The sequence below is a fragment of the Musca autumnalis genome, unplaced genomic scaffold (genome assembly GCF_047663935.1).
Source record: "Musca autumnalis isolate F117 unplaced genomic scaffold, ASM4766393v1 scaffold_1, whole genome shotgun sequence".
Lineage (NCBI taxonomy): Eukaryota > Metazoa > Arthropoda > Insecta > Diptera > Muscidae > Musca > Musca autumnalis.
Window position 1 is genome coordinate 284,715,864 of NW_027411644.1, and position 25,950 is coordinate 284,741,813.

Sequence of the window (25,950 nt, forward strand, 5' to 3'; positions counted from 1 at the left end):
GGGTGTGGTCCCAACCCTTCACCCCTACCCCTGACATGTAGCAATTAATACAAGGACACTATACAAACAATACTACACTAACACAACGATGCATCACCTCCTATACTCAACCCCTAACTGATGACCTATATTATGCCCACCCAACCATGATCACTACCTCCTCTTCTTCTGCTTAGTGACCCCACACACCGCCCACATCCATCACTTACCTCGTCCTTTAGTCCTCTTTAATAAAATCTAACACAACATTATTATTTTTGTCTTACACATATCAAGAAATCATATTTATTTATAAAAAAAACTAATACTAACAAAATTATTATTAAAATACTAAAAGTCTTTTATGATTTTTGAACTTAGAAACAAAAAAAAAAAAAAAAATACAAATAAATATCAAAAATTATGAAATGCAATTAAAAATGTTTGTTTTACTTTATCATATATCCTTGTTAGGAAAGTTTAAATTAAACGGCTATTTGCCGAATTAATTAAAAACGACAGGTCTTTTGACCACCAATTTTTAATACCCCAAATGGGTTAATTTTTGTCCTTTTAACAATGGACATTAACAAAAAAACATAGACCTCAACATCCGCAAAGCGAAAACAATGAATCCTTTTAAAAAGGTATTTCTAAACAAAAATGCAAAAATCAGATCATGAAAATCACCCTACTGTCCTAAACAAAAGAGCTCTTTTATATAGTGACCTAAGGGGAAAACTAACGAAATTTTAAAAGCAATTCACGGCTTTGAGAATGCTGAAAAAAGAAATTAAAACAGGTAATAAACAAATACTTAAACACTAATAATAAAAAAAATCAATACAGATAACTAAGAATAATATTAAATTAGATAAAAAAATAAAAATAATCAGTCAATAAAAATATTATAATACAAAAATATGATTTATGTGTAGTGACGTCTGGTTAACTTAAGAATTTTCGTCTTCACATCACTCAAGACATCGTTTCAGATCTCCTCTTTCTCTTCATCAACCGCTAGCTCTGTTCCTTTACGTTCAAGAATCTTCAAGTTTTACCACTTTTTACTCGAAAAGCGTTCCTTTACTTCACACACAATACAATTCATATGGGAGCATTTTATAACTTTTGCTACTTTTGCCGGTTTTACCATTTTCAAAAGTAAAGGAACAAACCAGCTGTTTCCAATTTTTACTTGTTATAGCTAAAAGGCTTCATTCTTCTATCATGGAAACAACAATGTGCACTAGGTGCGTATTTCGGTCTGCCAGACACGGTAAAATTAGAACAGTTTCTTCTTTTTATGTGTGGATCGTGTTCTGTGTCTGGGATTATTAGCACAGTTAATTTTGATGTGTGGGATTTGTGTTCACTGTCTTGGCTACTGGTATATTGTAGCAACGTTAACTTGGTGCTGAACCGAGATTAATGGAGTGATCTAACCACTGCCTCATAGATGGCGGTCGGCAAGATATTCTTCGTTAGATACAATTGGGAAAATATCGTTTTCCTACCTTGACATAATATAGGGTTACGTTTTTTTATCGGGTTGACTTTCCTATTCCCCAAGAGATATCGCTGTTTGCCTTTTTGGTCGGTACATCAGTGTATACAAATTTGGCTTGCCTATGCAAAAATATAAATTTTAATAATCTCCTTTGGAAGAGATAGCCACTTTTATATATTACCTCTGTGGCTTTCGCCTAATGCTTATTTCTTTGTTAGAACACTGGTGTAAGAGCACAAAAAAAAAAGAAAGAAACACTCCACTGCAAACCTAATTTTAAAGAATAATTTCAAATTAATTTTCTAATTTTCACTTGCTTTCAATTAATTATCACCTTTTATTTTATTTTTAGTTACTTTTTCAGTTTAATATCTTTATGGACATTCAAATTTTCCACTAAAACTTCACTGTTCTCGTCTGAAAAGGTTTTTTCCCGATCAGCACCAATTAATTAACTATTAACCTCTCTTTACAGATCACTCTCTTTTATAACCTTTTCAGTGCGCAAATGCAGCTTTCCACTGATCGACATTTTGCTAATCAGACACCATTTATCCTCTTCTAAATTAACATATATGGTTCCTTTCTAGTGAAATTTTCATATCTAGATTCACTCAAAAATAAGAGCTAGAATTTTTCTCCCAACTGCTATTTAAGAGTACACAACTCACTGTCGGTAGCACCGTGATCCTAGCCTATTTGGTTGGCAACCCATATCCACGTTATCTCATCCCCGTGAATGACATACATAGCCTATTGACATTTGTCATTGTTTTTTCGTGAGTATACATTGTGTCGTTCTAATTTTATTTTCTTTTTTTCCAAACAATAACCTATTTTACATTTATTAATCATCTTTTCCTTTTCATTTCAGGTATTCCACATATGATGGAGTGCAAGAGATTACCCAAATTCTCAGTGAAGGCGATTCCTGATAGAGTTTGGGCAGCTCATGCATTCCTTCACATGTGGTTTTTTTTTTGCTGAAAATTAAGTCCTGGCCACCATACCCAGGCATGAAGGGTGTATTGAACCATAACCCCCCGCAGACACCCCAACGATTTGCCACACCAAATATAGCAAATATGTGGCACAGAGGACAAAAAAAACTTGCCCTCCCACAAACAAGAGGCAACACAACAAAACTCGCCTCCTCCAACAACAACTAACCTTACTAACAAGGCATGGCTAACCAAAACAAACAAAAAACATACGGTTACCCGCAGCAAGTGCCTAAAAAAACCATAGATACTAATTCCCTACTAACGATTAGCTCTTCCTAGCTTCCCCATCTTTATCGGCACATCGGGAGCTAGGAATATTTTTATTTGGCCGTGGATTTGAGACCGCCACGAAGGCAAAAATGGTCTCCCCTAAAAAACCCTCCACGCAAAATTTTTTTTTGGGCATCCAGGCACGGACTTAGGCGTTCGAGGGCCTCGCAACAAAACTCCATCACTGGCAAAGTATGCCGGCAGTGATGGTGTGCGATGGGCCTACAGATTTGTGTGGAATAATGCGGATCAAACCCAACGTGGGGAATTCTCACGCCCTGAGATAAGCCGGGCAAATTATTAGGGAAGTATTAACATAAATTTGTCTCAAATGTTCCGATACTTGGTGACTGGTTTGTTTCTTTCCAGGGCTGAACCACAGGAATAGCTACGAAGGAGGTTGGGATTCATATCGGACCGTGAGTTCGGTAAGTTTTATCTACGAAAAAATCAAAATAGGCTGTATAAATAAATAGGATGTATAATAGGGATATAATTAGGCTAGATGTATAACTGAGAGAGGTGTATAATCAGGGGAAGGGTGTATAAATAGGAAAGGTGTATAAATAGGATAGGTGTATAAATAGGAAAGGTGTATAAATAGGAGAAGTGTATAAATAGGAGAGGTGTATAAATAGGAAAGTGTATAAATAGGAGAGGTGTATAATTAGCCTAGGTGTAAAATAGGGACATTGACGAACATTAAAATCTCAGGTACTAGTTTATCACAGGTGTTATTAAATCTCTATATTGCACTATTAAATCGAACCTAAAGCTATTAGGACAACACAAACATACATGCTTAGTTCTAATAGTATCACAGGTTCGTTTCAATATTGCACATTAGGATTTAATATCCTTTACGTGATAAATGCCAATAGGCTGTCCTTGAAGATTCTCTAGCTCGTACATATTGCCTCCTACAGGTTTCACAATCCGACATTTCAGGAATTTCTTGCAAAATTTTGCATTCACATTCCTTGCAAAATTGGATTGGACAATATTCCGTCTATATACCTCCTGGCCTGGTCTAAATTTTACGACACGGGCCCTCCTATTATATCGTTCGGCTTTATGAAGATTTTGTTTTACCTTTTCTCTAATCATTTGAAGTTTTTCGTGCCTCTGCAAATCTGTCAATTCGTGGTCTGACATAGACATCAATTTCCGGGCCAGGTTATAATCGTGACCACTGGAGAACATGTGGAACCCCTATATCGCGAAGAATGGTGTTACTCCTGTAGCCGAATGTATCGAGTTCCGCAATGCGCATTCGATTTCATTCAGATACAGGTCCCAGTCTCTGTGATCTTCTTCTAAATAAGTCCTTATCGCAGTGATTACAGACTGGTTAACCCGCTCAGAAGCGTTCGACTGAGGGGAATAGTAGGCAGTCTTTAAATGTTTAATTTTATAAGAATCTATCATTGTTTGGAAAGTTTTGGAGACAAATTGGGCCCCGTTGTCACTATGGATCAACTCGGGGACCCCAAACTTATGAAATATCTCTTCTGTCAGAAATCGCACAACATTAGCCGCAGTGGCTTCTTTCATGGCCTTTAGAAAGGTAAATTTCGAGAAGTGGTCGACAACAATAAAAATGTATACATTCCCCTTTTTAGATCTGGGATACTTTCCCAGAAAATCAATGTATAATTTTTGAAAGGGTCTGTCGGTAACCACTTCTTTTCCTATATCCGGCATTAGATGCTGGTTGCTGGCCTTAGATTCTTGACATTTCTGGCAATTCTTTACATATTGTCTGACCTGAATTGACATATTTGGCCAATAGAAAAATCTTTTGATTTTTTCTAGGGTTTTGACTATCCCTCCATGACAAGCAGTGAGAGATGTATGTGCCTTCTCAATAATTTCATGGGTTATAGCTGTCGGTAGCCAAAGCTTCCATTGAAATTCATCCCCAATTACCTGGTCTGGGAGACATTTCTTATAGACCATCCCATTATCTACTTTCAGATCCGGCAATCGTTGGCTGTTTTCATTAATGGTTTTTATTAAATCAAGGTACTCCTCGCTCTCAAATTCTGTCGTTTCGAAGTCTAGAAATTCTTCCATATTTAGTTCCTCGATCTCCTTATTTGCAGGTGCTCGAGACAACATATCGGCCACGACGTTCTCCGATCCTTTTCTATGTTGAATATCAAAATTGTATGCCTGTAGTTGAAGAGACCACCGTGCTAATCGACCACTCAAGTCCTTTAAGGACATTAGCCACTTTAAGGATGCGTGGTCGGTTATAACGGTGAAAGGCATCATTTCTACATAGGGCCTAAATTTCCGAATCGCCATCACCGCTGCCAAACACTCCTTCTCGGTCACGCTATAGTTTCTTTGACACGAGTTTAGCTTCTGTGAGTAGAAGGCTATAGGGTGTTCTTCCTTACTGTCATTTAATTGGTATAAAACGGCCCCTATGCCATACTCTGAAGCGTCGCATTGTATGTAGAAGTGTTTGGTGAAATCGGGATGGCGTAGTACGGGAGCTGAGGTGAGGGCCTTTTTTAGATTTTCAAACGCCTTAATACCTTCTTCTTCTTTATTTGCCATTCCGTATTCGGGTTTTAGCGATCATACAATTACATAATGATAATTTGGTATATTTAACAAATCAGTTTATTAATTTATATATAAGTTTCTGTTTTTGGCGGCATTCAGAAGAGTTCTTTCATTATGGTGTCCAGTCCAGTCTTGAATGTTTTTGAGCCATGATGTTTCCCGTCGCCCTCTCGGTCTTCTCCCATAGATTTTTGTTTGGATAATTGTTTGCAGAAGTTTATATTTTTCATGCCTCATAATGTGACCAAGATATGAGGTTTTTTGTGTTTTTATAATTTTTATTAATTGGCGTTCGACTTGCATGCGTTCTAACACTTCGTCGTTTGTAATGCGCTCGGTCCATGGGATCTTTAAAATTCGACGATATATCCATATTTCAAACGAGTTCAGTCTTTTTTCATCTACAGCTTTCAAAGTCCATGTTTCCGCAGAGTACAATAAAACGGACCATATGTAACATTTTACAAATCGTATTTTTGTAGTAAGACTTATGTCGTGGCTAAGTAAAACTTTGTTATGTTTGAAAAAATTGCTTCTTGCCATTTCTATTCGGCATTTAATTTCTCTTGATATGTCCCATTTATCGTTGATTTGAATTCCGAGGTATTTGTAGGTTGTCACTCGCTCTATTTCATCGTTATTTATCTTTAGTGGCGTATTATTGTCGGCATGATTCCTGCTTACTACCATATATTTTGTCTTCTTAACGTTGATTTTTAATCCGTATATTTCGCTATTTTGTGTTACTGCGTCTATTAATTTTTGTAGTCCAGCTATGCTGCTTGCTACTAATACGGTGTCATCGGCATAGCGTATGTTATTTATTAAGGTGTTGTTTAGTTGGATACCAATATTCTTTCCACGTACAGATTCTTCGAATATTTTCTCGGAATATATGTTAAATAAAAGAGGGGACAATATGCAGCATTGTCTCACGCCTCTTGAAATTGGAACATCGTCAGTTAATTCATTATCTACTTAATACCTGCCTCACTAATTTCGAACTTTTTGGACTTTTTGAGACTATCGGTCAACGGGGCAGATATTGTGGCAAAGTCCTTAATGAACCTGCGGTACCAGCCCGCGGTTCCGAGGAAGCTCCTAACTTCGCGTGGGCTCCTTGGTACTTTTATATTTCTAATCGCCTTAATCTTATCCGGATCTGTCTTTAATTTTCCTTGGCCAATAATGAAACCTAAATACTTCAGTTCCTGGAAACAAAATTGGGATTTTTTCATTCCTATTGTTAAATTTGCTTTTTTAAGGCACATTGCCACTTCGTTTAGCAGTCGAAGATGTTCTTCAAACTCACTCGAGATAACTAAGAGGTCGTCAAGATAGATGAAAACGTTCTCTTTTAGGCGCTGAGGAATAACTTTATCCATAAGTCGGCATAGGCGCTGCGCTGCGTTACAGAGCCCGAAAGGCATTACCCTAAATTGGTACAATGGCCTCCCGGGGACTGTAAACGCAGTGCAGGCCTTGCTTTCCTCGTCAAGTTCGATTTGCCAAAAGGCATATTTTAAATCGACACTGCTTATGAAGTACGTTTCATCTATCCTGCTCAAAATCCCATCAATATTTTGGAGTGGGTATGCGTCTTTTACTGTCAATTTATTTAATTTTCGAGCGTCGAGGCAGAACCTGTTTTTCCCCGGCTTCCGAACTACAGTGGTACGGTTACTCCATGGGCTCTCGCTCTCTTCTATCACATTGAGCCGGAGCATGTTATCAATTTCTTCGTACACTATAGCTTGGACAGCTGGGGATAACGGGTAATGACGATCTTTAACCGGTTCTGCTCCTTCCACTAACCTTATACTATGTTTCTGTAGAGTGGTTTTACCTAAACCCTTATCTTCAAAGGTGTCAAAGTTCTTTATGACCTCATTTAGTTGTTGTTGTTGTTGGGGTGACAAATTGTGCGGATTCAGTTTGTAGGCTTCATCCTCCAAAATGTCCTTTTGAATTTTTTCAATATCTATTTCATTCGCCTCAAGAACTGTGGGTACTAAGTTATACAATTTCCAAAAATCTATTCCCAAATACAATTCTTGCTCCAGGTCGGGGCACAGATATAGCTCTAATTCCCTAATTGTGTCATTATATTTTATTTCCAGTCTCACTTTTCCCACTATTCGGTGTTGTTGACCAGAAGCAGTCTTCACGTTGGTAAATATAGGGGTTATAAAGACGTCTAGAGGTTCCAAAAATTCTCGGCACCCTTTTCCAAGGATACTGACGGTCGCCCCGGTGTCTAACAGACCCCTAATTTTGGCCCCTTGAACCTCTACCTCGGCAAATAATCTTGGGCCAAGTTTACGGTCATATCTCTTAACTGACTCTATCACTAAGTTTATCTCCTTACGTTTATTTCTAAATTTTTGACGGACATTTCTAATTTTAGAATTATAGCCCTTTTGGAAATCGCTATCACCCATAATTCTGGCTCTAACCTTCTCATAATTTTTTTCCCGAATCTCTAGCGGTGTATAATGCCTCATTTCAGGTCTAAAGGACACTTCATTGGCTTTTGAGATATGGTCCAACATGGATTTGGCATGTGTAACTGGTCGATTTTGAAAACTGTGTAAAACTCTTAGGGGTTTGCAGTTGGACGTGGCCCCCCCGTAGTGTCCACGCCCCTGGTCCGGTTTCCCTGCTGGCATACATCACACTGAGGTGTTTTAGTGCCAGGCTTTCCACACTTATAACAAAATAATGTCCTGATCGTGGCCTCACATTCTCTGAAGGTATGGCCAGGTTTCTGACAATTCCAACAACCGATATTTGGATTACGTTGCCTGATTGTTCGCAATGCATCGACTCCTTCAAATCGCTCTCTATGGTGGTCATACTCTTCTAGATAATATCTCCCCTCATATTCAACCTCATTGACCTGTCTTTGTGGACGAGATGGTGGTGGAACATAAGGCCTATTTTCTCTCCTGAGGAAGTTCTTTTCAGCCTCATTGCATTCTATGCGAAGTTGTTCCACTGAAGAGACTGGAATGGGATATACTATCCGGCCAACGTTTTCCCTAATATTCTTCTTTATAATTTTGATCATATCAAATTCTCTAATTGATTGAGGCAACTTCACCCTCATCTGACCCATGGCTTGGAAATACGCATCTATTGACTCATTGGGCTGTTGTCTTCTTTGGGCTAATTCGGCTATCAATTCTACATTGGTTTTCGTGGATTGGTATTGGCTCATTAGACTGTATTTGAGCTCATCCCAATCATGAAATTTGTTTGTCTTCTCAAACAACCAATACCACGACTCAGCCCTTCCTGTGAGTATAAGGGGAAAGTCGCGTATGATTTCAGCCCAAGGGATTTGGTATTGACGCTGGAAGTATTCTAGTCTATACACAAATTCTTCAACAGAGAGTCCAGATGAACTTCCATCTAAATGAAGACCTAATTTATTAATCCGAAATCCATATCGGGGGTCAAATGGTGTCGGATGGCGGTTCTGAGCTGAAGTTTGATTATTCTGCTGGTTCTGAGCGGAATCTACCGGTGGTATGGCATTATTCCTAGCAGACGGTATTTCTGTTGGGCCATTGGCGGCATCTAAAGGTACTATTTTATTGCTCGGGACGTTATCCTTTCTCGTAAAATTATCTAATGCTGTATTTTTTTGAGTGGAAGCTACATTTGCGGCACTATTTGTAGGAACTTCTGACCTTTCAGGCACCTGATTGCTATTTTCGCCTATTTTATTACCTCCTTGTATAACTTTGGTCAAATTTATTAACGTCTTTTTTATTTCATCCATTTCAGATTTAAGTGTATGGAGTTTACTCTACAGAACCCCATTGGCTACCAAATTTCCCTGAGCAGCTGCTGCACTGGTCTGAGGGTCACCCCCTACACCTCCTTGCAGATACACTGGACCCAAGGAATTTGTTATTGGAGAGCTGACGTTAATGGTTTGGGACATATCCCTAATTTGACCCTGGTCGCTCGGATTACTTTCTGCCATTTCAAGGTTATTATTTTCTTTCTTTTTCTTATTCTCAATTGCTAAAGATCTATTCAAATTAAATATTTCAGGTCTATCTCTCTTTCGGTTCTTTTCTTTAGATCGAGTATTCATTCCCAACGAGACGGTTATACTTTAAAAATCTTGCAATTGTACCACAGGAAACGGATATAACTTCTTAATTCACACGGTATTTACTAACGTCACTTTTTTCTTAACATATGAGGACTTCCGGACGAGATGTGATGTGTGCGGTTCTATTGGTCTTTCAAAAAGGTCTATCTAGGTGGTGATGCATAGGACAACATTAAAACAAAAATCTAACAAAAAAAATCAAATTTGTACTGTGACATGATGCCCCGTGTATACGGGTACATACCTACTGTTCAACATGGACAGATACAACAGATCCTAGCAGATTACTAGGACGGATACCTTACATTTAAACAGGCTCACAAAACAAATTAAAAATAACAATATAAACTAACATTTATCCCAGGAAATTATTTGCAAACTACCCTGTGCAAACTTATACACTGTAGGCCAAATCCTTCCCTGTTTTGTGTATGCCATTTCACCTCTCTTGCCACAGTATTCCACGATGTATCACTACATACAACACTCTGGCTCATGTCCAGACTGGCTATGCAGTGAAACACCTTGGAATACCGAAGCTTGAGTGGGAAATGTTGGGCTATTTCAAAAAAAAATCTAATGGGCTATTGCCAAGTGTTTTGCTGACATACACTTCAATAAAACATCCGGATTTATATCCGGATTACATTATTTTTGGGCGCCATACTGTTACATGCGCTGTTGTAGGGGGATCAATTCCTTATTGGGCCCTGGCTAGCCTTGTCGCCTCTCTGGGTGTGGTCCCAACCCTTCACCCCTACCCCTGACATGTAGCAATTAATACAAGGACACTATACAAACAATACTACACTAACACAACGATGCATCACCTCCTATACTCAACCCCTAACTGATGACCTATATTATGCCCACCCAACCATGATCACTACCTCCTCTTCTTCTGCTTAGTGACCCCACACACCGCCCACATCCATCACTTACCTCGTCCTTTAGTCCTCTTTAATAAAATCTAACACAACATTATTATTTTTGTCTTACACATATCAAGAAATCATATTTATTTATAAAAAACCTAATACTAACAAAATTATTATTAAAATACTAAAAGTCTTTTATGATTTTTGAACTTAGAAACAAAAAAAAAAAAAAATACAAATAAATATCAAAAATTATGAAATGCAATTAAAAATGTTTGTTTTACTTTATCATATATCCTTGTTAGGAAAGTTTAAATTAAACGGCTATTTGCCGAATTAATTAAAAACGACAGGTCTTTTGACCACCAATTTTTGATACCCCAAATGGGTTAATTTTTGTCCTTTTAACAATGGACATTAACAAAAAAACATAGACCTCAACATCCGCAAAGCGAAAACAATGAATCCTTTTAAAAAGGTATTTCTAAACAAAAATGCAAAAATCAGATCATGAAAATCACCCTACTGTCCTAAACAAAAGAGCTCTTTTATATAGTGACCTAAGGGGAAAACTAACGAAATTTTAAAAGCAATTCACGGCTTTGAGAATGCTGAAAAAAAGAAATTAAAACAGGTAATAAACAAATACTTAAACACTAATAATAAAAAAAAAATCAATACAGATAACTAAGAATAATATTAAATTAGATAAAAAAAATAAAAATAATCAGTCAATAAAAATATTATAATACAAAAATATGATTTATGTGTAGTGACGTCTGGTTAACTTAAGAATTTTCGTCTTCACATCACTCAAGACATCGTTTCAGATCTCCTCTTTCTCTTCATCAACCGCTGTTTCCAATTTTTACTTGTTATAGCTAAAAGGCTTCATTCTTCTATCATGGAAACAACAATGTGCACTAGGTGCGTATTTCGGTCTGCCAGACACGGTAAAATTAGAACAGTTTCTTCTTTTTATGTGTGGATCGTGTTCTGTGTCTGGGATTATTAGCACAGTTAATTTTGATGTGTGGGATTTGTGTTCACTGTCTTGGCTACTGGTATATTGTAGCAACGTTAACTTGGTGCTGAACCGAGATTAATGGAGTGATCTAACCACTGCCTCATAGATGGCGGTCGGCAAGATATTCTTCGTTAGATACAATTGGGAAAATATCGTTTTCCTACCTTGACATAATATAGGGTTACGTTTTTTTTATCGGGTTGACTTTCCTATTCCCCAAGAGATATCGCTGTTTGCCTTTTTGGTCGGTACATCAGTGTATACAAATTTGGCTTGCCTATGCAAAAATATAAATTTTAATAATCTCCTTTGGAAGAGATAGCCACTTTTATATATTACCTCTGTGGCTTTCGCCTAATGCTTATTTCTTTGTTAGAACACTGGTGTAAGAGCACAAAAAAAAAAGAAAGAAACACTCCACTGCAAACCTAATTTTAAAGAATAATTTCAAATTAATTTTCTAATTTTCACTTGCTTTCAATTAATTATCACCTTTTATTTTATTTTTAGTTACTTTTTCAGTTTAATATCTTTATGGACATTCAAATTTTCCACTAAAACTTCACTGTTCTCGTCTGAAAAGGTTTTTTCCCGATCAGCACCAATTAATTAACTATTAACCTCTCTTTACAGATCACTCTCTTTTATAACCTTTTCAGTGCGCAAATGCAGCTTTCCACTGATCGACATTTTGCTAATCAGACACCATTTATCCTCTTCTAAATTAACATATATGGTCCCTTTCTAGTGAAATTTTCATATCTAGATTCACTCAAAAATAAGAGCTAGAATTTTTCTCCCAACTGCTATTTAAGAGTACACAACTCACTGTCGGTAGCACCGTGATCCTAGCCTATTTGGTTGGCAACCCATATCCACGTTATCTCATCCCCGTGAATGACATACATAGCCTATTGACATTTGTCATTGTTTTTTCGTGAGTATACATTGTGTCGTTCTAATTTTATTTTCTTTTTTTTTTCCAAACAATAACCTATTTTACATTTATTAATCATCTTTTCCTTTTCATTTCAGGTATTCCACATATGATGGAGTGCAAGAGATTACCCAAATTCTCAGTGAAGGCGATTCCTGATAGAGTTTGGGCAGCTCATGCATTCCTTCACATGTGGTTTTTTTTTGCTGAAAATTAAGTCCTGGCCACCATACCCAGGCATGAAGGGTGTATTGAACCATAACACCCCGCAGACACCCCAACGATTTGCCACACCAAATATAGCAAATATGTGGCACAGAGGACAAAAAAACTTGCCCTCCCACAAACAAGAGGCAACACAACAAAACTCGCCTCCTCCAACAACAACTAACCTTACTAACAAGGCATGGCTAACCAAAACAAACAAAAAACATACGGTTACCCGCAGCAAGTGCCTAAAAAAACCATAGATACTAATTCCCTACTAACGATTAGCTCTTCCTAGCTTCCCCATCTTTATCGGCACATCGGGAGCTAGGTATATTTTTATTTGGCCGTGGATTTGAGACCGCCACGAAGGCAAAAATGGTCTCCCCTAAAAAACCCTCCACGCAAATTTTTTTTTTGGGCATCCAGGCACGTTCGAGGGCCTCGCAACAACTAATGCTCTAAAAACAATTTTAAAAATCATTGAATTCGATTGTTTTTAAAATTGTTTGGCATATTATTCAAACAGCGCACACACAAGTTTGTTTTGAAGTTGTAGGAACACTCAAAAGAGAAAAAATTAAATTGACACAAACCTTTAGTCCCAGTCCACACTAGCGTGAATTTCATTAAAAAATTTCATGAAATTAGGTGTTCTTAAATCGAATTCCCCACTACAGTCATTTTATGATTTTACTCTACTATGGACGTCGATCTAGAGCCGCATAATTTCATATCAAAATTTCAGTGAAATTACTGTAGTGTGGCCCGGGACAAAGCTACACGCTGAAAAGAAAATGTTGTGTGATGTGATAGAAATCGTGGCTAATGCGACTATATTAAAGTGCTGTGAAAATTCGCTAAAATCCTGTGTAAAAGAAAGTTGTGAAATATCCATCACCAAAGAACGCCAAAAGCCAGCTGCCAAGGAAAATATTATACTGTTCCGGACGATGCAGTCACCCAAATTGATGCCATGATCCGGCATGTGGTTTGAGACACACTATATGCTGCATTTGTTTTGTTTACGGTTATGACTGTTTGTGGTCCTGGTTACACAATTTTTGAGTCTGGAACAGAGGAACCATAACCTGTTAACTGAAATAATACATCAACGAACATATGTATTTGGGTTGCTATAACAACAACCAATTGATGTGCCGTAACAAGCGTCAACCTTATGCTCACAGCGAACAAGCCGGTAAGTAATTGGGTTGGAGCGAAGATTAATGGGTTAATATTTATGCATTAAATGTGTTATGATTGTTACAGGTGAAACATTGCTGAATTCCCCATGTCCGTGGTGGCGGAACTAACCAATGAGGCTGTTGACAAGCGGAACACGTTGAAGTCGGCTCCTGGTGGCTATGTTAGTCGTTTTGTCATCTGCCGAATTTGCAGTCGTTTGCCTTAACGAAGAGATCCAACCATCCTCAACCCAAAATAGCTAACACAAATACAATAAACGGAGCGGTTAACCTAAATGTGCTAACAACACTTCCCTAATTAAATTGAAAATAAACAGCATAAATATTGTGTAATTTCGGGGTCAATACCTTCCGAAAGTTGTTTTCCCCTAGCAAAAAAATAAATAAAATGTTGTAGCCATGAATACTTTCCATTTATTTTATTGATAAACATCAATGATGCGATAATACATACCATCTACATTGGAAATTTCCTTGCGCAAAAATAATATATGTATAATAAATAACACAAATATATACATTAACAAGTTATGTAGTTTGTATAAAATTAACTATTATTATTTGAACGCCGTAGTCCATCTTGGAACTGGATGTTCTCTCAATAGTTTTCGTGTCAAACAGCCATTTATTTGGGTTACCGTAGGATTTATTGAGGTTTTGGTGATTATATGAGGAAGCAAGCAAGGCCCATGTTTGAGAGAAATATTACACTGTGCAAAGGCTGATACTGTCGTTCACTCCTTTCATTTATTGACATTTTAAAGCTTTTGGACCAATATGGACTTGACCAAGAAACACATTGGGGGTTATTCTGAACAAAAGTAAAAAAATTCCCCGCGAGTCTTGCCTTTCTGTCGTTACAACTTAAGGCACAAAGCGAAAAACTCACGGGGAATTTTCGTTCAGAATAACCATAATTATATTGCTGTACACGGGATCACAAGGAATACTTTTGGGAAAAATTTCTTGTCCATCCTCGAACATTTGAATTGTACGTTTGGAAGATTTTGGGCCATTATATCAAGAAGTATGTATATACTTGCCCACGAAAAAAATCCTGCATGCTGCGTCCAAACTGCACTTATGCCAAACATTTTGTGTGGGAGACACCTAAGGGATGAGACCGATACAGTCTATCATCTTTGCCAAGAAGAAATATTACGATGTGCAAACTGGTTCCTTACCCGTACGCGCCATATCAGCGAAAAATATTGAATTTTTTTTAGGGGTTGTGCCGGAAAATGTGGACTGATATGGATCATCCTCGTAATTGATCAAAGTTTGAACATTATATGTGGACCACATCGGCTGATCCGTTCGAGAGTTATCTTGCAGTCGGACGGACGAACTGGGATAATCGACTCCAAATGAAAAATTTATATTGAAAATTTGTAAATAATTGAAAATAAAGTAAATTGAAAATGTAAATATAATTGACATATGTATGAGTGTTTTAACATGTACATACAAAGTTTGTCAAAATCATTTTGTCAATGAAGGGACGGCAAAGCGAATACAACTCTGTGGGTTGTGAGAGTGAGGTTACCTTGTATCATTGTATCATGGAAATACTGTTACGGAATTAGATTTAACTAATCTCCGTGTAGACGTTGTTTTATTCCCCAGTACGATTTGTACCAAATAAAACAGGGTTCGTTTTAGATTACGTTTCTACAATGCTTTATTTACTTTATTACACTTATTCAGAACCGACTTTAATTACTAAGCACACAGCAAGTCTCTAGTTAGCACGCAGCTCTTATTTAACCGATCTGTTCAGTTCAACGCTTAAAACACAACTACTCCGTCATTGCCATTTCCCCAGTATTTATAGCCCAAAGTCTCCCTGTTCTAGAGTCCTCCAGAACACATATGGCAACATCTCGAATCTGTGCAGCGAACACACAGACGCACATTCGCACTAAGCGAACAACCATACTCACATACATACATGGGGAAATACAATTGGACGACAAGCACAGTAATGACGTAACAACAACAAACAAGTGCAAAGAAGTAACAAACTAAACAATAATTACATGATTATAGCAAAACAAAATAAAAGCACATTAATGAAAGGTAAAGTAAAATCTAGAATAATGAAGAGAGTTCTACATGGTAGTTGTTGTTGCTTAAATAAAGTAACTGCGTAATAAAAACTTTACGTTACAATTCAAATTTTTAAATTAACGGAAATTAAACTAAACTAACTTAAACCTATCAGTTACATTCGTAACAATACATATATGATCTGTTCCAGAACTGCTATAATCTACGAATTTTTACTATTTTTTCCGATAACATAAAGGAAAAAATGTTATCGTAGTAAAAAGTAGTAGCTTCTTGCAGGTTCTGGAACAGAGCAATATTTTCATAAATAATGGGTATTATCTCATAGTGGGAAGAGAAAGTGAACTGATAAAGTGCGTATTGGAAACGAACGACAAAAGACCTTATTTCAACATTCCATTAGATCCACATAGAAGTCCTGACTGGGCTAAAATTTGTGGAAAGGATTTCAAGAAGAATGATTGTATATGCTGGGATCACTTTTTACCGGAGGGTACGAGAAGAGTAGAAAAAAAAGTGGAAGCTCAAGGTACATATATCCATATTTCCAAACTATTCATTCCATAAAAATTTAATGTTTTCAGCAGCCTTTTGGAGTTCCTCTGCCCACACAATAAGAAACCTTAAAAAAATGAATGAAGCAATGTCGATTCCAGTTATTCCAAACAAGAAATCATTGGAATTTTTTTCAAAAGGGTATCTTAATGTCGAATAATGCCCTAATTATGTTGCATGAGTACCTCAGCATACAATACAATTTTGAATATATATTAACAAGCCGTGTAAATAAAGACATCGTGGAAAACTTTTTTAGTGCCATTCGAGCCAAGGGCGGTTTAAATGACCACCCAACACCAAATCAATTGGTGTACAGTCTAAAAATATGTATGTACATAAAATTAATAAAGTGTTTATTACTATTCCGCTACTTTAACAATTAAAAAATAACGAGTCATTCTTTCTGAAATATATTCTCCTTTATTTAACTTCCCGTGGATTTGACACATGGAAGTGGGACGTTTTATATGTTCAAAATATTCCGGATGGAATCTGCGTATGGGATAGTTTTCATAATTATGTACCCAATGGAGGTCCTGTGGCTCCTGGATGTTCTGAGAAACCTGGTGCATTGTAGAGATGATCGAATAAGGCCCACATTTGTCCTTATCCTTTTTTACTGGTCTCCTCATCATCTGAAGTAGATAGTTCAGTTCCTCTTTGAGGGCCGCAATGGCAGCACTCATCAATGATTTGGCCTCTTTATGGGTTTCACTTTACCCGTTTCCAATTCTAACCTTCTTTGGGTAAATATTTTGTTCAAAGTTTTAGCATCTTTGTAAATTTGTGCACCCGGTTTATTGAATTGACAGGCATTCTTTGTCATCTGCACTACATACATCTTTTTCCACTTCTTGCAAATTTGAATACGCATTTGTTTGTATCTTCTTGGCAGTTAATCTCAAATCAATAGGATGTTCAATAACATCATAGTAACCAGGATACATTTTCTTGGAGGGCAGCAGCAAAAACATTCTATGCAATGGCCGGTCATTCATGGTGCTATCCACCGATGTCATTACAGATGCAAACAGTTCTTCATATAAATTCAAGTCATCTTTTTTATTACCGGTACCATCTTCATCGGCTGTACAGGTCAAACGTCTGCAGCCTCTTTTCTTCGGATCATCGTCGGAGAATCTATATTCCAGTAGTTTTTGTCTGTGAGCTGTATCATTTTGCCACAATGCCACAGCATCTTGATGCTCTGTTGTTTCGGGTTTATAGAAAGCTTTGGCGTTGTTAACCAACAACTCAAAGTCTTGCACCAGCTCATCCACATCTTTATAAACATAAGTTTTAAGTTTTGTTGCATTTGCAACAAATCAATTAGATTGTTGACCACATCATAATATTGTTACGAATGTAACTGATAGGTTTAAGTTAGTTTAGTTTAATTTCCGTTAATTTAAAAATTTGAATTGTAACGTAAAGTTTTATTACGCAGTTACTTTATTTAAGCAACAACAACAACTACCATGTAGAAATCTCTTCATTATTCTAGTTATTTACCTTTCATTTATGTGCTTCTGTTTTGTTTTGCCACAATCATGTAATTATTGTTTAGTTTGTTACTTCGTTATTTCTTGCATCTGTTTGTTGTTGTAGTTACGTCATTACTGTGCTTGTCGTCCAATTGTATTCCCCCCCCATGTATGTATGTGAGTATAGTTGTTCGCTTAGTGCGAATGTGCGTCTGTGTGTTCGTTGCACAGATTCGAGATGTTGCCAGATTTTGTGGATACTTCTAGAACAGGGAAACTTTGGGGTATAAATACAGGGGAAATGGCAATGACGTTTTAGTTGTGAATTTTATACCGAAGTGTAAACATCGACTAGTAAAGAAGTAAAGTAAAGCTGTGTACTTAGCTATAACAGTCAGCTCCGAATAAGTGTAATAAAGTAAATAAAGCATTGTAGAAACGTAATCTAAAACGAACCCTGTTTTATTTGGTACAAATCGTATCGGGGAATAAAACAACGTCTACACGGAGATTAGTTAAATCTAATTCCGTAACAATTGGTGTCAGAAGTGGGATTACGATCATCCTACAATGAAGTTTAAGGATCTACGAGTGGAAGACTTGAAGAAGGAGCTAAGTAAGTTGGAGTTGTGTTCTACTGGCAACAAGGCCGAACTACAAAAACGCTTGTTGGAAGAGTTCGAGCGCCGTGGAATGAACATCGACGCATATGAGTTCGACAGTAAGGAGGAAGTCGAGTTATCGGCAAAGGGCGAATCCTCCGTTGAGGAAGTTTCATCGGTAGCTGCCAGTGGAGACGATTTGAAATCAATGCTGGCTATGATGATGCTGGAAATTAAGAAAATAGAAGGTAGCTCCATGGAAATGAATAAGAAAAATGAAGAAACTTCCAGACTTATGGCGGAAATGAAATCTGACAACTGTAAGATGTTAGAAGAGATGTCTAGAAAGAATGAAGAAACTTCCAGACTCGTGATGGAAATGAAAGCGGAAAATTGTAGAATGGTTGAAGAAAATTCCAGTAAAATGATGGAGAAATTAGGTGCTAAAATGAAAGAAAATTCCAGAAAGAGTGAAGAATATTCCAGAAAATTGGAGGATAGATTTGCCAAATTCGACGACAAACTAGAGGAAAAGTTAGAAGAGAATTCTAGAAAAATTAACGAGAAACTCGAGAATATCACGATAGTGATTGAAAAGAGAGTAGAAAACGTGGAGGTACAAATGAAAGAGTTGGATAAAAAGATTTTGTCTGTTGACGAGAAATTTCTGGCTCAAGATGAGAAGATTCTGGGCATAGAAAAGAAAATGTCGGAACTGGAAATTAAAGGCGGTCCAGTGAGAGCTCCATAGCGATCCATAACGCGTTAAAAATTAAGCCTCCAGTGTTCGACGGCTCTACATCTTTCAATGTGTTCAAATTACAGTTCGAGACAGTGGCTGCTAGAGATTCTTGGAACGACAACGAAAAGGCGGTATCACTCCTTATGGCATTGAAGGGTGATGCTGCTGACGTATTACAGAGTATTCCCGCCGCTTCTAGAAACAGTTATGGGGATATAATGGCTGCTCTCGAACGTAAGTACGGTGGCGAACATAAGCAAAACATATACTTAATGGAATTAAGGGGAAGAATACAGAAGCCAAATGAGACCTTACAGGACTTCGCAACGGAGGTAGAACGTTTGGTGCTAATGACGTATCCAGGAGAAAACCATCCATTGTTGGACCGTATGAAAATCGAAACATTTGTGAATGGTATACGTGACCCCGAGATCAAACGTGCAACGTATGCGTCACCAAAATCGTCTTTGCTGAAACCGTGTCGTACGCCCTTACACAAGAGACGGCAAGAATAATCACCAATCCCCAGACTCACAAGGTCCGCAAACTGGATACCGAGTTCGATGAACCCAAATCTCTTACTAACGAGAAGCAGGCATTAAGGGAAGAACGTTATACGGCAGCACCAACTAAGGCCAGGGGTAGGTGTCACAATTGCGACAAAATGGGTCATTTTGCACGTGATTGTAGAGCGAAGCGCAAGCGATCGAGGTCAGCGTCACCACCCCCGTCAAGGGAAAGTAAAAGAGTGGTTCAACGTTCTGCAAACGAGTCACCGTTAAACTAAATCGAGCCAGTCCAGCGGGGCGTGAACTGGCTCCCATCGACGACGGCCCCACAATCTCCATAGCGATTGTACAGCAGAAAAACCACAACCTTACTACAACTGGTTACATCAATGGCGACAAGCGAATTCTGACCTTGGATACAGGCGCATCAAAGTCAATCATCAGATCAGATCTGGCAAAAGGAAAGATAACGCCACTAAATGGAGTCAGACTGCGCACAGGAAAGGGGGGAGCCTGCGGCAGTACATGGAAAGATAACCGTGAGACTTACTATTGCCAATAAATCGGTCGATTACGAGTTTATAGTGGCTGATATCGTAGACGAAGTTATCATAGGCGCAGATTTTATGATTGCCTTTGGTCTTAATCTGGATATGAAAGAACGTGTGATGACATGGTCCAATGTGGAAATTCCATTAAATATGGGCTACGATGAAAACACACCTATTAGACGTCTGACTACGGAACATCCAGAGATTATACCGCCTTGTGCCGAAACATTGATATGGGTACCAATGGATGGAGATTGTGGAGTCGGGAAATTGTGGGTGGTGGAACCAGCAGAGAACAAAAATTGTAACATCTTAATAGCGAATGCCCTGGTGAAAAGCAACGACGATGGATTGATTCCAGTTAGAGTTTTTAACCTGTCAGATAAGCAAGAAAAAATTTGCCAATTTTCCGACTTTGGACAATGTACACCAGCCGAAGCTGTAATCAATTTGGAAAATAACACCGAAAAATCAGCAGCCACGGAAAAGAAGCACCTCGATGGTTACATCAAATAATGGACACACAACTTATCACCTACCGAGAAGAACAAGGCCAAGCAGTTATTATGGAAACATGCCTCTACCTTTGCGTCTACAAAAGGGCATCAAGGAAGAACATCGGTGGTGAAACATGAAATAAACTCAGCAGACGCAAGACCAATAAAACAGGCCCCAAGAAGCGTTCCACTGGCAAAAAGGGACGAAGTCCAGAAGTTGATAAGCGAAATGGAGGAGAGTGGTGTGATCGGACCGTCGTCGAGTCCCTGGTGTTCCCCAGTAGTACTGGTCAAGAAGAAAGATGGAAGTACCAGATTTTGTGTGGATTACAGAAAACTAAATGATGTCACCAAGAAAGATAGCTACCCGCTCCCAAGAATCGATGACATACTAGACACCTTAGCCGGGACGTCATGGTTCTCTACCCTAGATCTGCAGAGTGGTTACTGGCAGGTAGAGATAGCAGAAAAAGATAAGGAAAAGACAGCGTTTGGCGTTAACGGCGGTCTCTGGCAATTTAATGTCATGCCATTCGGGCTCTGCAACGCCCCGGCCACCTTTGAAAGGCTGATGGAGCGGGTGCTGAAAGGGTTGCAGTGGAAGTCGTGCCTTATATACTTGGATGACATCATAGTCATGGGACAGACCTTCGACGAACACCTCACGAATTTAAGGAATGTACTCCAGCAGCTATCGTCTTGGGTCTAAAACTTAACCCGAAGAAGTGTAACCTCTTCCAGCGAGAGGTGAAGTTCCTGGGGCACCATGTGACGACGGAGGGCATATCGACGGATAGCGAGAAGATTAAAGCCGTCAGAGACTGGCCGCAGCCTCGAAACCTCCATGAGCTGCGAAGCTTTCTGGGTCTCTGCACCTATTACCGTCGGTTTGTCCCCAATTTTGCCAACATTGCCGCAAGCTTACACCGACTGACTCAAAAAGGGCAGAAATTTCTATGGAGCAACGACCAAAAAGAGGCATTCCAAAAACTCAAAGACATGCTCTGCAAAGCTCCTCTTTTGGCGTACCCTATACCCGGTGGTAAGTTTGTGTTGGACACTGACGCCAGTGCATACGGGATCGGTGGTGTCCTTTCCCAGGAAATAGACGGCCAAGAAAAAGTCATCGGGTACTACAGCCGAACATTGTCAAAGCCTGAGAGGAATTACTGTGTAACGAGGAGAGAGCTGCTGGCAGTTGTGGAGAGCATCAAACACTATCACAAATACCTGTATGGACAGCACTTCCTGCTAAGAACCGATCATTCCGCTCTGAGATGGCTGCTCCAGTTTAAGAACCCGGAAGGTCAATTGGCCCGTTGGATCGAGAGGCTTCAGAGTTATGACCTAAGTATCGAGCACAGAAAAGGTGGAAAACACGGTAATGCTGATGCCCTGTCTCGTCGGCCATGCAAAATTGAATGCAGACATTGCTTGAAGGCTGAAGGCAAAGCAAGTATCGTCGATGTCCGGCTACTGCAGGTTGAGTCCGGCGAGGATTGGTCGACGGAACAAAGAAAAGATCGCACCCTAGGCAAAATAATTTCTGCTATGGAAACGGGCGTACGCCCTAGTCGCAAAGAAATAGCGCCCGAAAGCCCACTTTTGAAATCTTATTGGGCCCAGTGGAACAGTCTACTTCTAATAGATGGGTGCCTACATCGTAAGTGGGAGAGCGACGATGGAAAAACTCACCGCAATTTGATTGTCGTACCAGACTCCAAAATAAAAGATGTCTTGTCAGAGTTTCACGATGGGCCAAGTGGAGGACACCTTGGTGTGACAAAGACTGCTGAAAAAATAAAGCAGAGGTTCTACTGGGTCGGCTGTCAGAAATCCATCGCAGACTGGATTGCCAACTGTGAGAGGTGTATAAGAGCTAAAGGTCCAACCCGGAAGAGTCGAGGCCACATGCAACAGTATAATTCAGGAGCTCCATTTGAAAGAATCGCAATGGATGTGGCTGGACCGTTTCCAATAAGCGACTCTGGGAACCGGTATGTCTTAGTGGTCATGGATTACTTCAGCAAATGGACAGAGGTTTATGCCATTCCCAACCAGGAAGCCAAGGCAATAGTGGATGTGTTCAGCAAGAATTGGATTTGTCGCTATGGTGTCCCATCCGAGGTTTATTCCGATCAAGGAAGAAATTTTGAGTCAGCGATCTTCAAAGAAATGTGTGACACCTACGGAATCAAGAAAACGAGGACAACGCCCCTGCATCCACAATCAGATGGCATGGTGGAAAGATTTAATCGCACCCTGGAAGAGCATCTACGAAAGGTGGTAGATAGCGGCCAAAGAGACTGGGATGAGCATATTCCAAAATTCCTACTAGCATATAGGTCGGCCATTCATGACTGCACATCTCGAACCCCAGCCAAAATTTTGTTCGGGAATGAATTGAAGCTGCCTGGTGACCTGATCTTCGGTGCCACACCAAACCCCGAAATTGATAACGATGAAAACAGTCAAAACTCTTTCAGTGAAGTCCACGATGCAGTACGCCATCGGATAAAAATGGTCAGCAATCGCATGAAGGCGAGGTACGATCGAGCGGCAAACGCACTGGGAAGGCCCCTACAAGGTAGTCACGAAAATAAATGACGTCGTGTATCGCATACAGAAGAGCGACAGCCCTAGATCAAAGATGAAGGTGGTACATCTAGAACGGTTGGCCCGCTATGGAACGAGAACTGTGCCAGGTCATGAGGAACAGGCTTAAGCGGGAGGCAGTGTTACGAATGTCCATACCACAGAGAGGGAACTGTGCCTATTCGGGACGAACAGGCTTAAGCGGGAGGCAATGTTACGAATGTAACTGATAGGTTTAAGTTAGTTTAGTTTAATTTCCGTTAATTTAAAAATTTGAATTGTAACGTAAAGTTTTATTACGCAGTTACTTTATTTAAGCAACAACAACAACTACCATGTAGAAATCTCTTCATTATTCTGGTTATTTACCTTTCATTTATGTGCTTCTGTTTTGTTTTGCCACAATCATGTAATTATTGTTTAGTTTGTTACTTCGTTATTTCTTGCATCTGTTTGTTGTTGTAGTTACGTCATTACTGTGCTTGTCGTCCAATTGTATTCCCCCCATGTATGTATGTGAGTATAGTTGTTCGCTTAGGCCTCCATCAGACCATCTGCTTTTTCACATGTATGTTGTCACTTTAGGTATACTAATATAGAGAACAGCTGATGTCATACATGTGAAAAAGCAGATGGTCTGATGGCGGCCTTAGTGCGAATGTGCGTCTGTGTGTTCGTTGCACAGATTCGAGATGTTGCCAGATTTTGTGGATACTTCTACAACAGGGAGACTTTGGGGTATAAATACAGGGGAAATGGCAATGACGTTTTAGTTGTGAATTTTATACCGAAGTGTAAACATCGACTAGTAAAGAAGTAAAGTAAAGCTGTGTACTTAGCTATAACAGTCAGCTCCGAATAAGTGTAATAAAGTAAATAAAGCATTGTAGAAACGTAATCTAAAACGAACCCTGTTTTATTTGGTACAAATCGTATCGGGGAATAAAACAACGTCTACACGGAGATTAGTTAAATCTAATTCCGTAACAATATGATGGCTCTTGGCGTCCCTTCGGTGCCCTTATGAATGTGTCACACAACATGGAACCATCTTTCAATGCAATAGGTTTTGTCATCCTCGTTCTCATTCTTCATAACTATTGATATCATCTGAAAAATAATCAATTATTTATTGTAAATATTTTATTTAGAGAAATACATACCGCAAAAAACTCCTTAAGAAGGAATTTAGTGGAAACGTTAAATTGAAAATCTAACATTTTTCAAAACAATATTTATCAACCCTCAAAATATTTATATTTGTTTACATTTTTGTCCATATGATTATGACACTAGTATTACGTACAAAAACAAATTTCTATGTGGTTGTTGTATCGATTGTTGTACAACAACACTTGCTTTTACCTGTAATAATTGTACCATGTTTATCTACCAGAAATCATGGTACAATTAAAAAGGTAGATGCCTCAGCCCAGCTGATCGAATCTAAAACGTCAAAAAACTGGGAATTCGCCATGAAAAATCAAAACAAAAAAAAACATATGATTCGGTAATTAAGAGATAGCATGTCTACACTTTATAGGCAAACACAAGCGATAAAAAGAGACAACAAGGGACCATTTGGCGAAAATTTTGACAGTTTACATTACAAAAAAAGTTGCTTTGTTGTAGCAATTCGCCGATGCATCTACCTTTCTTATATCTTTATTCATGGTACAACAAGGCGTACAATTAGGCGTCATTTCTGATAAAGAATAAAGAAAATGTCGATCTATGTTGCCCTTGATCTTTTATTCTTTTATAAGAAATGAGGTCCAACTTTAAGGGCGTGGCACATACGGTCCGTTGAGCGTCGCGTTACAACAACCACATGAAAACTTCAAGAACAAACTTGGCATCACTTACACTTTTTTCATGTGGTTTTTGTTATTAACGCGTGACGCGACGCACAACGGACCGTATGTGCCGGGGCCATAAGTCCTACCGATATCAATAGTGTTGTCAATTTTTATTAAAACTTTTCTTTCATAAATTTGCGCTTTAATTTTACCGATTTTTGTAGGTAACTCAAAAAATGAGTTACAGAATTCCACTACTGGTAACACTATATAGCAGCTGGTCATGGTACAAATACACAGGTAGCCGCATCGGCAATTGTTACACTATCTATTAATGTCATATGAGCTGTCACTTGTTTTATCCATTCGACATCCTTTATGTTTGTCAAAGTCCATACCACTTTTAGTTTTTGCGTTCACACTAGCATACAATTTCATATGACCACAACATATAAATCACGCAAATAACACAATTTATATTGTTAAAAACTTTAATCGCACTCATATTTTCGTTTTTTTACATATTTCCTTCTTTTTTTGGTAAAATTATTTGTTTCTAACAATTAGTCCCAATTTACATTAGGCGAGTTTACTTGCGGCAATTGTCAGTTTGAAGGAGAGAGAGGTGAGGTATATGGTAACCCTTTGCCTCTCAGCACCCTCTCTCATCTACAAACTGACAATTGCCGCAAGGAAAATTGCCTAATGTAAATATGGACATAGTTTCTCAACTGCATACGAAAATACATGGCCGAATAGAGCGCTCCCTAAATGAAAAATGTACATATGAGTTGCCACATCATTTTGATAGATGAAA

The 25,950-nt window shown here is 38.6% G+C and overlaps 1 protein-coding gene and 2 long non-coding RNA genes across 4 annotated transcripts; 2 read left to right on the forward strand and 1 right to left on the reverse strand.

The window, feature by feature from the left end:
- The first annotated feature begins 2,260 nt into the window (after positions 1–2,260).
- On the forward strand, positions 2,261–10,619 carry LOC141391328 (uncharacterized). Its single transcript, XR_012409622.1, has 3 exons — positions 2,261–3,191; positions 9,133–9,340; positions 9,406–10,619. It is a non-coding gene; the product is annotated as an uncharacterized lncRNA (long non-coding RNA).
- A 1,668-nt stretch (positions 10,620–12,287) lies between these two features.
- On the forward strand, positions 12,288–14,130 carry LOC141391327 (uncharacterized). 2 transcript variants are annotated; one of them, XR_012409621.1, is made up of 3 exons: positions 12,288–12,311; positions 12,410–13,719; positions 13,791–14,130. It is a non-coding gene; the product is annotated as an uncharacterized lncRNA (long non-coding RNA). The 2 variants fall into 2 exon arrangements; XR_012409620.1 differs by having other exon boundaries at positions 12,288–13,719.
- A 3,021-nt stretch (positions 14,131–17,151) lies between these two features.
- Positions 17,152–17,873, reverse strand: LOC141392045 (protein polybromo-1-like). Its single transcript, XM_073964977.1, has 2 exons — positions 17,867–17,873; positions 17,152–17,636 (listed from the first exon to the last, which is right to left on the reverse strand). The coding sequence occupies exons 1-2, from the start codon at positions 17,871–17,873 to the stop codon at positions 17,152–17,154; spliced, it is 492 nt and encodes a 163-aa protein (XP_073821078.1).
- Between the last annotated feature and the right edge of the window lie 8,077 nt (positions 17,874–25,950).